Here is a 15,050-nt window from a genome sequence, read left to right as displayed (position 1 = left end):
AATTTGTCCCCTGAAACTTCATTCCTCCCACTTTGCCCCTCAAACTTTACAAAATACCATATTCTGTTAAGTCTGTCTATGAGTCCGTAAAAAAAGCCTACGTGGTGCTTATGTGGAAGAGACAATAAACTGCCACGTCAGCTTATTTGACGGAGCTTGTAACGGACTTGACGGAATATGATATTTTGTAAAGTTTGGGAGGTAAAGTAGGAGGAAGGAAGTTTCAAAGGGCAAATTGAAAATCGAAGTCACTTTCAAGGGGCATTGGCGTGAATAAGCCTAATTTAAAAAGGGACCATATTCCATTTATCAATTCTTATTTGACTCATTTAATTATTAAAATATGTCAAATAGCTTAACATAAATATAAGGGTTTTTATTTGTAAGTCTATTATAGAAAATAAGCTTTTTTAAGATTTATTATCAAAAAGCAATTTCCAATGCAGTCTACTTTAATAAAATCACCTGAAAAAATGCTATGGGCATGGAGCCCAATGCTCCTAGCCTTTTTTTTTTTTTTTACATTAGGAGAATTTCCACAGGCACCCAACCATTTTTTTTCCTCATCATGAGAATTGCCACTTTGGGATAGTGGCAATTCACACTACGCAACAACCCTAAAAAACAACGCAACTTGTATAAATCTTCTGTATTTTTTATGCATAAACATGTCAAAAAAACCATAAAACGAACACAAAACACAAAATTCAAGCTTTTGGAATAAAAAAATCTTAATTTTAACAGTAACAATAATTGCCACTATCCAAGTCGTAACTATCTAATAGTTACTGCTTGACAGTAACAATTGCCCAGCACTTTCATATGGTACCCAACACTTTCAGATCGCGCCAATAATTCCAGATTGGAGGTCGTCAACCTTCTTCAAGGCTCCGACGATGAGATATGGTGAAGAACAAAGAGAGAGAGAGAGAAAGAATAAAGAGAAAGATCAGAGAGAGAGAGTAAATAGAGAGAACGAAAAGAGCAGATGATGAGAGAGAGAGCAGCAACAGTAGACAATGAGAGAGAAAGAGAGAACAAAGGGTGAGATCGAAAATGAGATTGGCCAGAAAGAGGTAGGAGAAGATCGGGGACAATGAGAAAGAGCAAAGACAGAGAACGGAGACAAAGATGGTTGTGGTCTCGTCGGCCTTACTTGATAGACGACGATGGTTCGATTGGAGAAGAAGATGGAGAGAGAGAGATATAGATAGAGACCATCAGAGAAGGAGATGGAGAGAGAGAGAGAGAGAGAGAGAGAGAGAGAGAGAGAGAGAGAAAGAAAGAAAGAAAGAAAGAAAGATAGATAGATAGATAGATAGAGACCATTGAAGAAGAAGATGAAGAGAGAGAGATAGATAGATAGATAGACAGAGACCATTGGAGAAGAAGATGGAGAGAAATAGAGAGAGAGACCATAGGAGAAGGAGATGGAGAGAGAGAGAGGCACCAAGCGCTCAGAAAACCCATCGAGCGCTCAATGAAGCATTTGCCGAGCGTTTGGCGGTTTGCAGATACGGATGCATCTGCAAGCAAAACTCTGCATATGCAAGCAAGATGGTTCGATTGGAGAAGAAGATGGAGAGAGAGAGAGAGAGAGAGAGAGAGAGAGAGAGAGATAGATAGATAGATAGATAGATAGATAGATAGATAGATAGATAGATAGAGACCATCAGAGAAGAAGATGAAGAAAGAGAGAGATAGATAGAAAGATATATATATATATATATATAGATAGATAGATAGATATAGATAGATATAGATATATAGATAGATAGATAGAGACCATCGAAGAAGAAAATGAAGAGAGAGAGAGATAGATAGATAGATAGATAGATAGATAGATAGATAGATAGATAGATAGAGGCCATTGGAGAAGAGGATGGAGAGAGAGAGAGAGAGACCATTGGAGAAAGAGATGGAAAGAGGCACCGAGCGCTCAGAAAACCCACCGAGCGCTCAATGAGGCATTTGCCGAGCGTTCGGCGGTTTGCAGATACGGATGCATCTGCAAGCAAAACTCTGCATATGCAAGCAAGATGCATCTGCAAACAAAAAAGATGCACCTGCATGCAAAAAGAGATGCATTTGTAAGCAAAAATATGCATATGCAAGCAATTGCATCTGTATGGACCGGGCCTTCAGTTTCCTACCAAGCGCTCAATAGTGTAATTTTTTTGCTCCGCGTCCGCATACATGGACAAATTGTGCTATAACTTAATTTTTTATTTAGCTAGGTTTTCATTTAAAAATATTTAAAAAACTAGATTTATGAGTAATTCATTATTAATTTTTTAATCAAAAATATCATTTATTTAATTATTACTTATATATAAAATAGAAATTTACTTAATCATAAACAAAAATATTAGAAAAATGTCATATGGTGTAAATAATTTACGTGTTATAATATAAATAAATATTATTAATGATATATTTTAAAATATAAATTTATTTTTCACTCATATTATTATACGTGAATTATTTACAATGTTGTATACGTGAATTATTTACAACATATTGTTGTGCAAAAAATTTGAATTTGAATTTGAACAGTATGTTTGGTTTGGCGTTTCGGGAACATGCAGCTGGCATGTGCATGCACTACAGTGGCCGTCATGATTCTGCCTTTTTCAGTTGTTGTAACTTGTAAGCGGCAAGATTTCGTCACCAACTTTTTATGTAGCCACGCACTGCCTCGCGGTGGGATTAATTGCGGCCACATTCATATCTGTGTTTTAATTTTTTGGCAACAACAACTGCTGCAAATGTGATCCTACCTTCGAAGATATGTATTGGACTCACTTGTGGTAAATTGGTAATTAATACAATGTGTTTATCATTGAATTCTATATGCTTTCTTGAAATTGTTATTCCATTATTTTTGGACAAATATATGCTATATATTGCATGGACTTTGTGCTTAATGAGATGTATAATGGGTATAATGTTGAAAATGTCAATTACCTTTTGACACTAAACAAGTCTAATAATTAATAGAATTAAAATGAAGTTAATATATAGCAATTAAACAATTTAAACCCCACTTTCCCTCTCCCACACTCTATTTCTCAAGAAATTACACTTTATATTCCCTCTATATATTATAATTCCCACCCCACATTGCAGCAACTTTCATTTCATTAACAGCAGATCTAATCACGGCCGGTTGTGTATTGCGTTTGAAACTTTGAATATAGCGGTATCCCTTAGCCAACAGGATGATGCTGTTACTATATATCTAATCTAACTGTTTCACTAATTTTTACACATATAAATAAATACATGGCTAGCTTTCACTGTATATATATATATATATGCATTTAACTAGTGTGCTATCCTCATTTTCTGGAAAAATAAAAGAAATTTCCTATTTTTTACCACAACCATACAATTTGTGAAAATATGGCCGGCTTCCAATGAACCCCAAGTTATTTCTAATTAATATAAAGCTTGAGAGCAAGAATGGAGAAAAAGGGGGAGACCAACCATACTAACAATTCTGAAGCCCAGGTTAATTTGTGACGCCGAGCACTTAGTGGTTTTTTTTTTTTAATGGGCAAATTTATAGGGTGTTTTTACAATTTAAATAAATACTTTGTCGCACAGTAACAATGATTGCCACTATTTGATAATGGCAGTTTTCGAGCATACAGTAGCAATTTGTCGAGTACTCGGTGGATTGTACCGAGTGCTCGGCTCATTAAAGGGGACTAGCTTATCACTATATTTTTACAGGTGGGCCGGCCGATCAAGTTATTTTTCCTTTTGAACTTAAAAAAAAAAACCCTTCTTTTTTTTATTAAATAAAAAATATTATTCTGCATCGGTCAATGCGGAAAAATCAATAACTTTAAGTGATATGTCAATGTAGTGTTACGAATATATCTACTCAAATTGTAACATTTTGTAAAATCATGGATCTAAAATTTATCATGCATTTTGAGTAAGGTATTACTTAGTTTGGGTAGATTTGTCTAACATAAATTTATGCTTAAAGATTTTAACTATTATCATTAATAATGAATGTGTACGTTATTGATTAATGCATTAATTGTCACGTTATGTTATTTATTAATGTGATAAGAAAATATAATTCTCCTTGTTTGGGTTATAAGGGAGAGGCCAAAAAAGGAGGAATTCAAACTCCCCCTTAAGTGTAGGGATAAATGCTTTCAAATACTAGAGCTTGCAAGCCCCTTTGAAAATATGATCCTTGTAATATTACTTATTTTGTTTTTCTAAATCTAATAGACCACTTGTTACTCATTTCTTGCATTATACTCACCCTCCCTAACTCTAGATCGAATGCCTAGAGATTAGACCTTTAATTGACTATATATCCTCACTCTATCCTTCAATCGCTTCTTCAACCTCTTCATAGTTCAGTTCAACATTGTCCCGTTCTTAATTAGGCATTATTAATTCCACTCCATGGTAATCACCATATAGTATTTTTCATCATGATGCCAAAGCTTTCTTGGGTTCACTTCAAGACCTCTAAAATGTGTGAGAATATGGAGTGCTGTCTCATATTAAAAAAATATAGTCTTGTGTAAATGCTTATATTGGTCTTGGATCTCTCTTCCTATTGTCAATTAGTTTTGGATTAAATACTCCAATTAATTTCCTTCAAAATGTATATTACTTAATAAATATCATGCATATTTTTAGAATCAAAAGTAGGACAAATTGATTTTTTTAATTTTATTAAATTGGAAATGATCGAACTCTGAATCCATACTAATTCTAACCATAGACGGATCTACGTATATTGATTTCTTATATTATAGTTTTTCTTAACTAAAGTTAGCCATACCACTTCTTAACCAAGTCTAATTATAACCCCAGCCCGCTTCAGCTCATACCATTTTGGATATTTGGATTTGTCCCTGATCTAAGTATCTAACTCATTTCTCCACTATCTCTCATCATTAAGGCTAACCCTAAAGATTAGTGAAAAATTTTATTTTTGACGAAAATAATTTGGTAAATTTATTAAGGGTGCCCTTAATAAAAGAAAATTAATTAAGTTGTCAGAACATTCAAACTTTCAGTTTTACATGCAAGTAAAACCATGTGACCCAAGAGGCCAAGAAGGATGAAAAAGGTGAAGGAGAGGCAGTTATATAATTTGTCGATAAATTTTGATCCTTTCTAAGAAGCAGTTTATTGACTTTTGAATATGGATTTAATGCAGTATTATGGAAAAAAAATTAATAAGTAATTAATTCCACTTAATCAGCATAAAAGACCTCTAGGATTTTTCATGGAAGATATTAATATACGTGTCACTAAATTTTTTACATGTGTATAAATACATGCAGTAGCTCTCACTGTATTTGCATTGAACAATTGAAGCCTCTTTTCTACCTAGCTCTCTCACAAAACCATACAATTTCTGATAAGCATGGCTTCAATTGAACGCCAATTTGTTTCTAATTATATGAAGGTTGAGATCAGCACCAATGGAGGCAAAGGAGAGGCCAACCATGCCAACAATTGTAAATACCAGGTTAGTTTCTGTTCTTTCTTTTCTTTTGCTCTGTAAGCTATACATAATAGGATGTCCTTTTCTTCCAAATCCCGATTAGTTTTTTTACAATTATTATTATTAAGCCTCAACTTGGGACTTTCTAAGCCTCATAAATAAGGAGGAGAGTATACATGCATAATTAATCAACAAGTCATTCCCTGTTAGTCAGTTTTGTAGATCTTTATATGCGTGAGTTTGTTTGTTTGTTTTTTTTTTCTTTTTTTTTTTTCTTCCTTTATCCCTGTAGTTTAGGTCTAATTCTATTTTAATACGCACTTTTATCTTTTTTTTTTGTAATTGTGTTGAATTGGTCCAAATTAGATATTCCATCAATTTTGTAGATTGAACATGTACAAACTACTTAAAATAGTGGAATTAAGGACAAACTAGGTCTAAAGGACTAAAGTACAATGATCACCAAAATTATAGATCGATAACAAGTGTAAATTGGTCAATAAAGTTTGACAATTCATATTTTACGTTAAAGTGTAACTATACAGTGAAGAGTAAAAACTTTTTTCTTTCATTGTTACTTATTTAAAGAATAATATATATAATTATACTTATGTTAATCCTAATTTGTTACTTTATTGACTTTCATCGTATTCAATTCAAAATTTTAAAGATTTCATAAAAATATAGATGTATTTAATTTAGAATTTTAAAGATTCCATAGAAATTTTAGTATATTAAAAAATTTATTGATTTTAATGGATTTCATTAAGTGGTAGATTTTGGTAAATTTTATTGGATTTTGTTCAAATTAAAAAGGTTATGAGAATTTCAGAAATTTTGATGAATTTTATGAAAATCAATAAAAATTCATATAGGATCCATAAAATTTATAAAAGTCTATAATTCTTTTAAAATCTATTAAAATTTTAATTGAATACACCCAAATAATCCTAGATTAACCCTAAAGTATAATACTATCATATTCAACTTTAATACTATGAAAAATCTGGGATTTTAATAGATTAAAAACATAAAGGGACCATATTTTGAAGCCAATTAAAGAGGATATATATTAATGTCACATCAGCGCCAAGTTGGTGCACATGGAAAATTTTGTAGGGAACACAATTAAAGAAGCTATATCTCGCCATCATGCCACTCCAAAATGCACTGTAGCGCGCTACTCCTATATCATAATAATTTATTGTCGATCACTCTTCTGATCACACATTAATTGTCGATCATAATAATTTATTGTCGATCACAATTCACACATTAACACAACATCTCTCTCTCTCTCTCCCTCTATATATACTTAACATTTTACCCCCTTCAACCCTCACAAGTCACAATAACATTAATATTATTTCTTACCAAATATTTTCGCATATTGATCCTCATATGGCTCCCAAGGGAGACAATGTCGTAGTTTCCAACATAAAGCTCGAGAAGATATTTAGCATGAAAGGAGGCAAAGGAGAGGCCAGCTATGCCAACAATTCCCAAGCCCAGGTAATAATAATATTATTCCTCAATTTTAATGATATAAACTAATTTCCTTAAATTAATTCGTTAATTTAACACTAAGCATTTCTTGGATCCGTATGTTTCAATTTGCTTTATACATACATATAATTGTGTTTGTTATTTTGCAGGCTATACATGCAAGATCCATGCTTCACCTGCTTAAGGAAACCCTAGACAGCGTGCAACTGAGCTCCCCCGAGGCCCCCTTTGTAGTGGTGGACCTCGGCTGCTCCAGCGGCAGCAACACCATCCACATCATCGATGTGATCATCAAGCACATGACCAAGCGCTACGAGGCCTCCGGGTCTGAACCCCCGGAGTTCTCGGCCTTCTTCTCTGACCTCCCTAGCAACGACTTCAACACCCTCTTCCAGCTCCTCCCTCCTCTAACCCTAACCAACGGCGGAGGTGGCAGCATGGAGGAGTGTCTCGCCTCCGACATCCACCGCTCATACTTCGCCGCTGCTGTTCCCGGCTCCTTTTACCGCCGCCTTTTCCCGTCCAGGTCCATTGACCTCTTTCACTCCGCCTTCTCCTTGCATTGGCTCTCACAGGTAATTACTATTAATTTGGTGTTCATTATTGGTTGTTTACTTACATAATTATTACTTAATTACGTTAATATTAGTTAGTAGCTAGGCTATAGGCCACTTATGAGTTATGACTTTATAGTAACTTTTAGTATAATACTATATATGTTAACAAAATTCTAGGTTCGTGGTGACAAATATGAAGAAAATTATTAATTATACTCGTTTGTTTCCGAGGGTAATATGCCACACACACAGAGACACATTAATGAGAGCTAAATAACATATATATATATATATATATAGTAATATTCACTCGCTCACCATAGAGCGAGGAATTCTCCGTTCACCAAACCATCCAGCAATTAATGAATTTCAATGATTGGAACCGCCCATATTTTAGAGCCTTATTCAAATATCACTCTTATAAAAAATCAGCCAAATCGGAAACTGTTTAACTAGTGTATTACTGTCAACATCATTTCAACCTTATCTGACGAATTGTATTTGTCTACAAAGTTTGAAGGACCAAACAACTATCAATTTGGCTGATTTTTTACAGAGACGACCCTTAAAGATGGACCTAAAAAATGGACCGTCCCGATCATTGAATTCTCCGCTCTATGGTGAACGAGTGGTTAGGTGAGCGGGGAATTCCTTGCTCTATGGTGAGCGGGGAATTCCTCGCTCTATAATAAGTGAGTGATCATTTCTGTATAAAAAAGAAAGAAAAAACTATACCTTGAGTTATCCTAAACATTATATTCATCTGTTTTTTCTGGCCGTCCTTGAGTAGGTCAAAAAGTTAATGCAACAAATTATGGTCTTTGGGGTTAGGATCAGAACTTGTTCATAAAAAAAGGCAATTACGTATTTATATATGTTTGTGCTTTAAAATGTCATATATCCTTTCTTTATGCTACACTCAATGGCTTCGGTTGTCAAAAGTTAGGAAATGTTAGTCAGAGAATTCCTATATATATATATATGAAAAGGTTATTCTACTCTAATTACTTTACACAATGTTAATTATAGATGAAAAAAGTTAAAGATGATTTCACTTCCAACCTACTACCACTTTCATCTCATATACCTCACATTCTCTCTTCTTTAACCTTTACCGTAAATTCCATCACCTTCTTATTATAACTTAATTTCATTATATGCTATCTACACTAAATGTGCATCATCTATCTAATATTATATTATAACCCAAATAAAAATAAATTAGGTTAGATGTTCAAATAATGTGTCTATAGTATCACTTTGTTTTAAAATATTTTAAGTGGAATCTCATAATTAAGCTAGATTGGGTAATCAAGTCACATAATAATATTGTATGTAGAAATAGTAAAGGCTTCTTAACTATCACCCTTAATTTGTAGTCGGTCTAGAGACTATAGAGCAATCTATACCTACTTCCCGTCCCGAGTACTCAACTAGTGTAAAGCTAAAAATGCAATTGAGGTAAAGTCATCAAATGGGTTGGACCAAAAATGATCAAAACAAAAGCACTGCGAGCCTGGTCAAAATATCTTGAAGAATTTAGACCGCGTGGCTGATGAGCATGCCTACTTTATGCAATTGCTTGGGGTTTTCGAGGGCTACCCATTATCTTGTTGTTTGGTCAAAATTCAAAATCCTGCACAAAGTGTATCCCACATTTTCGTAACACATTGCTTATCATATCTCTAATAATATCTCTAACTGATGTTGAAAAACTATACTTCTTCTAACATTTATTACTCGGATATATTTATGATGTGGGACCCACTTGATCAGGTGCCGGAGAGCGTGCTGGACAAGACATCAACGGCGTACAACAAAGGGAGGGTGTTCATCCACGGTGCAAATGAGAGCACAGTCATTGCCTACAAGAAGCAGTACCAGGCAGACTTGGCAAGCTTCCTGAGATCAAGATCTAAGGAGATGAAGAAAGGTGGCTTCATGTTTCTCGTCTGCTTGGGTAGGACCTCAATGGACCCCACGGACCAGAGTGGGCCCGGCCAACTCTTTGGGACCCACTTTCAGGATGCTTGGGATGATCTTGTCCAAGAGGTAATTATGTCATTTCACAAAGAATTTATGCCCTGTCTACATACATAGCATGCATACATTAATACTAATACCATATAGCCAGACCAAAAAGCAAGCAACAACATACAAAAGGTGATATGATTAATTGGGTGTTATTGGCTTCATACTATACCTCATTATGAATTTTCACTGGGCATGATTAAGTTATGTTGATCCTACCCGTTGGATTCCCTCCCGGCCTAAAATTGATATCAAGCCGTCCATTTGTCCATCTCAGTACTGTCGGCAAGATAATGACTCTAATTGGCTGATGGGTGGCCCATTTACTGTTGACCATAGCTTAGCATGGTTTTAATTTTAGCACAAAATAACCATACTTTATGTCAAAGACTAAAAAAAGGAAAAAGAAGAGCCAACATTGTCTTTAAACAAAGACAAAGGGCAGTGCAGGTACGTACTTAAGATGCTGTCCCTGAATCAATTACTACTCTTATCAGAGTGGTACAGTACGTGATATATTAATTACAAGATTTTCATGGTCTGGTGTCTCTGTGACTTTGCAGAGTAAAATCTATTTTGTTGGAAATTAAAAACATGCTTACGGTCATTAGAGAAGAAAATCAAAATATTATACCAAATATAGCAAATACTAATTCAGTCATAATTTATAGTCCCAATCAGTTCAAGCTACACCTTATTCTATTTGGGTTCTTGCACAAAAAAAAATTATATATCACATTTATTAATTATATTGTTAACCACATTTTTTTTATAAATAAGTAAAATCTTATCACAAATTAAGGTGAGTTTTTCTAAGAAAAAATTATGGAGTGTGACGGTTGTAACATACATCCCTTTTTATACCAATTCATCACATTACGTGATTGTATGATTGCGAGAAAAAAAGTGTATACAATCTGGTCCACTGAAGACTTTCTCCTTGTAAGAAATGTTTATATAAACATTTACCTTTATTAAATGTGGTCCATAACCTTTTTTTTATTTTTTTTTATTTTAATCTGAGGGAATGTGGATTGAATTAGATATATTATGGTAATTATACTACTTTTCTCAGTGGGCTACCCAATAACTTGGTGCATAACGTATATTACTTTGAATAGAAGTTGTGAGTTGTGACCATAATTAACAATGCCTAAATTAATTGCAGGGTCTTATCACTAGTGAGAAACGTGACAGTTTCAACATCCCTGTATATGCATCAAGTTTGCAAGACTTTAGGGAGGTGGTAGAAGCCGATGGCTCATTCACTATAAACAAGCTTGAGATTTTCAAAGGAGGAAGCCCACTTGTGGTGAACCAGCCCGATGATGCAGCCGAGGTGGGCCGAGCCCTCGCCAACAGCTGCCGGAGTGTGGCCGGAGTACTGGTTGATGCACACATCGGCGACCAGCTCAGCGACGAGTTGTTTTCGCGAGTCGAAATAAGGGGCACTGCCCATGCGAAAGAGACACTGGAGAAGCTCCAATTCTTTCACATTGTGGCATCACTTTCTTTTGCTTCTTAGTTAGAACTTAGAGGCAAAACAATAAAGTATATTAATTAGTATTTTCCAACACACAAAAGATGGGCATGCATTGCACAAACTCCTGTCGTTTTTAATTTCTCTCTAGCTCCCATCTTTTGTGTGTGTGTTTATTTGTTTGTGTTGTTATTAATGACTGCTGTCGTAGTTGTCAGTTTGTCACCTTTATATATAGTTGACGGGCTTTGTGACTTTGTGTTCCCTTTGAATTAAATTAGGTAAAGCAAGAAAGCTGCGTACACCCTTTTGCTTCCTTTATAGTTTATTATTGTGTCTGTGTCATGTCATGTGAATTAAAGTTGTGTGAATGAGGTGTTTCTGTTTTACCTAACAGCTTTTGCAATATATGCCCGGCCCATTTGATTTAGTAACCTCTACTTAATTTTCTTTTTGACCCAACTTAAATTAATTTAATTATTTAAGGGGGGGGGTTGTTAATGGCAATGGTAGTTATTTCGGTTACAAACTAAACTAAGGTGTTCTTTGTGCTCAAAAGTTTCTAGTTTTTTATTCAATAGGCTGCCTTGCTAATTATTTAAGATTATTCTTCAGGTTCCTCATATATATCTTTTATAATCTACTGTTAAGTACACAAGTTTGGTTTGAGAGTTATCCCAGACTAATTTTCTCTGCAAGCATTCCAAAAATAACCATATTGTTTGTTTCATATATATATGTTTATAACTTCCAATTTTCTGTGAGGGGAAATATTTTTTTTTTTTGTTTTAATGAACAACTTATCATTTTGAATGTGGACTCTAATATGGTAATTCACATTTGCGCCACCATTTAATTGTGGTGGCGACCTTGGATCTTACTCCGGCCGGAGAGAGAAGGAAAGAGAGAGAAAAGGAGAGGGAGAGAGAGAGAGATAGGGGAGGCGACCCCGTTCTGTGGTAAGTTGCCTTAGAAATTACCTGCCTAGCCCACAAGCTAAATACAGAACCCAAGTTTTTGAAAAGTCCAAACTTTCTCATAAAGCCCTTCAATAAAAGCCCAAAACCCAAGAGCCCATGCTAATAGAACACCCAAAAGACCAAAACAATTATCCCAAAGCCCAAACATCCAAGAGCCAATTATGGTTTTCTCAAGGTTAGGAAAGGCCCACTCAAAGTTGCCTTAGGAACTACCTAGCCCACAAGATAAATGCAGAAGCCAAGTTTAAGAAAACCCCAAACTTCTCATAATGATAAAGCTCTATACTCCACTAATTGAGTTCCCAAATTTCAGCTGCCATTTGACTCTTCCCTCGGAGAGAGACAAGTATGAGAAAAGCTAAAAAGCTCCAAAGGTAAAGAACTTTACACTCCACTATAAAGCAAGCTTCCAAGCTATAAGACTTAAAAGTCAGCCCATTTTATGCACCAACATCTTGAGCAACCTACAACAACCCACCTTAGGAAATTTGATCCTTAAAAAGAGGGAACACTTGTGAGAGGAGTTGTGAAGGCATTTTATACTTCAATCAGGTCTTGCCTACAGAAGGACTCCTTTTTGAGGAGGGAGACGGAGAAAACTAACAAAGGACTCTTAGGTTGTACTGATATTATCCCCAACTCTACGACCTAGATCCAACATGGGTGGAGGCAAACCCAACGAACACATCTAGATGTGGGGTAAATATTCCTCTTTATATACTCAATGATAGACAATTACTTATCCGATGTGAAATAATTGTATTTCATTCCCAATTTCTTACAACGTTTGCTATTGATCACTTTTCTTGTTAAATAATGTATCATTAACATGCAGCAAGAGAACTCTAGAGTTAAGTTGGGTTGGAGAATTAGATGGTGAAATGGGATATGTAAGATGTAATCGGAAATTCGAAAATAGAGATTGCATTGGAGGTGTGTTGAAGTTGTTCTAAAGAGGCTATAAATAACATGTAATAATCTTCTACAGTATATTACATAGCAGCAAAGCTAGCGTCAACTGATATCCGGAAAGCCTTGTAACTAAAAACAGACTGCAATTGAACATGCATATAGTTTCTACCAGCTACTGTTTCACATAACATTGAAGGCCATTGTTAATTTTAAACATAATAGCAACTTCTTAATAATTACTTTCCCCCTCCCTATATGACACGAAGTTTTGTGTATATAATCATCATTGTGAAAATCAATATTCCAAAATGGCCCAAGAAAAAGGCCAAATAAAGAAAGGACGAGAGTCGAACTCTGACTAAAGTTTCAATCTTCAAAATCTCCCTGATTTGGTGAACAGAATATGATTATGTCAGCCTCTTCTGGCAGTCTAAAGCTCACCCTTTTCTTCACCTTCCCACTCCCACATCTGCTAAAATTAGAAGAAGCATCACTTTTTCCTCTACCAACCATTTCAATGGTCAACAGCCTCTGCATAGAAAAACTGTCCCTAGAATTGGAGTTAAGTTCATCTGAGTGATCATCTTCTATGTCTGGTGATGAAATTGAGAACCACTCCTGCAAAGTGAGCTCCTTCACTCCTCTTTTCTTTTGCTGCTTCTGCTCGTTTTTGGGCTGCACTAATTTCTTCCACATCTTGCTCTTTTCTCCCCATAAGCAACATCTTGGCTTCATGAACTCCATGATTGATGTTGTCAAACTGACATTTCTATCATCATCAGACTCTTTCTTAGGCAGTCTATGAGGGTTTGAAAATTGCCGAAAGCAAAAGAATTTGATTAAACCCATTTCTTTAATTTTCCTAGGAGTCATAAATGGAAGAGGTTACTTTGATGTGGTTTCAGCATATATATATATGAAATATACTGAGTATATGTGTATAAGATATGCTTGGGTTCCTTGGGTTCTCCAAGAATCTTAGTAGGAAATTTCTTGGTGAGGTAATTAACTTCATCATTATCAACTTCCGAGTATAGATGGGTTAAAGTAAATTTGGGCATGTATGCATATAGTATATTGAAATTAAACCCATAATTAATTGACAATGGATAACAAAACTTAAGATATTATATATTTTAAATAAGGTTTAACATTCACAATATGTGATATATTCTCTATGTATCCTCTTTTGTGGTGTGATTTTAGCCAAGTACATAGATAATTTGTATTGGGTAATATAGAGCACGTGCCCAGACACTTAGCCTAACACAATAACACATGATATATCTGCTTTGATATCAAATTGAATATCTATATCTAATCTAGTGGCTTAGCCTTTTAGGATGGCTATACAATATTACAAAATGAGAGATATATATATATATCTAAACATTTAGAGCTGATTTTAAATTTTTAATTATATAAAATGAGTAAAAGACTCTTTGAAGCTATCCTCATGAGCAAGAGCAAATAAGCATCTTTTAGAGATATCTGAAGCAGATGTTGTGACCTCTGTAAACCAATAAATTTCTTTTAAGAGTAATCGTAGAGACTTGTCTCTTAGTCTTGGCTTATCCACCTTTTACTTGGTAACTTTGTTGATAAACACAAAGCCACCCTATTAGATCAAAGACACATCCAAACCCATAAGGACAAAGAATGCTCTTGTATGCACTGATAACTTAAAACTCACAAGCATACTGAGAGTTCTTAAATAATATAATGTTAATATAGGAAAAGGGTGCTCTAATCTCAAAGCACATTTGATAAACATCACTTTCATTTAAAATGATGAAACTGTTGGCTTGGTTACATCGATCTATGTCCATCAGGTCCCACATGATATGGCCTTGAAAATGAAAGGATCTACAATTGATTTTGTTTTTCTTAAAAGAAATATGAAACAAATACTCATTGAAGCTGAAGACAATCCTGAGGCAACTGGAGCCGCCAAGAGTCGAATTTACAATATGGCCAAGAGTAGATAACATGTCCAGCTTTACTGAAAACATGTTTTAACTTCATTTCATCCATGTGAAATATAAAAAACAAGAACCATAGACAACCGAAATTTAAAGGTCTACTAGCCAAGA

General features: G+C 34.8%; 1 protein-coding gene across 1 annotated transcript; it reads left to right on the top strand.

Annotated features, from left to right (window-relative positions):
• The first annotated feature begins 6,844 nt into the window (after positions 1–6,844).
• On the top strand, positions 6,845–11,303 carry IAMT1 (IAA carboxylmethyltransferase 1). The gene is made up of 4 exons (XM_086251213.1): positions 6,845–7,003; positions 7,147–7,572; positions 9,331–9,606; positions 10,754–11,303. The coding sequence occupies exons 1-4, from the start codon at positions 6,893–6,895 to the stop codon at positions 11,108–11,110; spliced, it is 1,170 nt and encodes a 389-aa protein (XP_086107339.1). The 5' UTR covers positions 6,845–6,892; the 3' UTR covers positions 11,111–11,303.
• The last annotated feature ends 3,747 nt before the right edge of the window (positions 11,304–15,050 follow it).

Source organism: Dryas octopetala, chromosome 1 (genome assembly GCF_963921425.1).
Source record: "Dryas octopetala chromosome 1, drDryOcto1.1, whole genome shotgun sequence".
In the NCBI taxonomy this organism is placed as follows: Eukaryota; Viridiplantae; Streptophyta; class Magnoliopsida; order Rosales; family Rosaceae; genus Dryas; species Dryas octopetala.
Note: the sequence above shows the minus strand (reverse complement) of the source record. Positions and strands in the feature narration are given on the sequence as shown.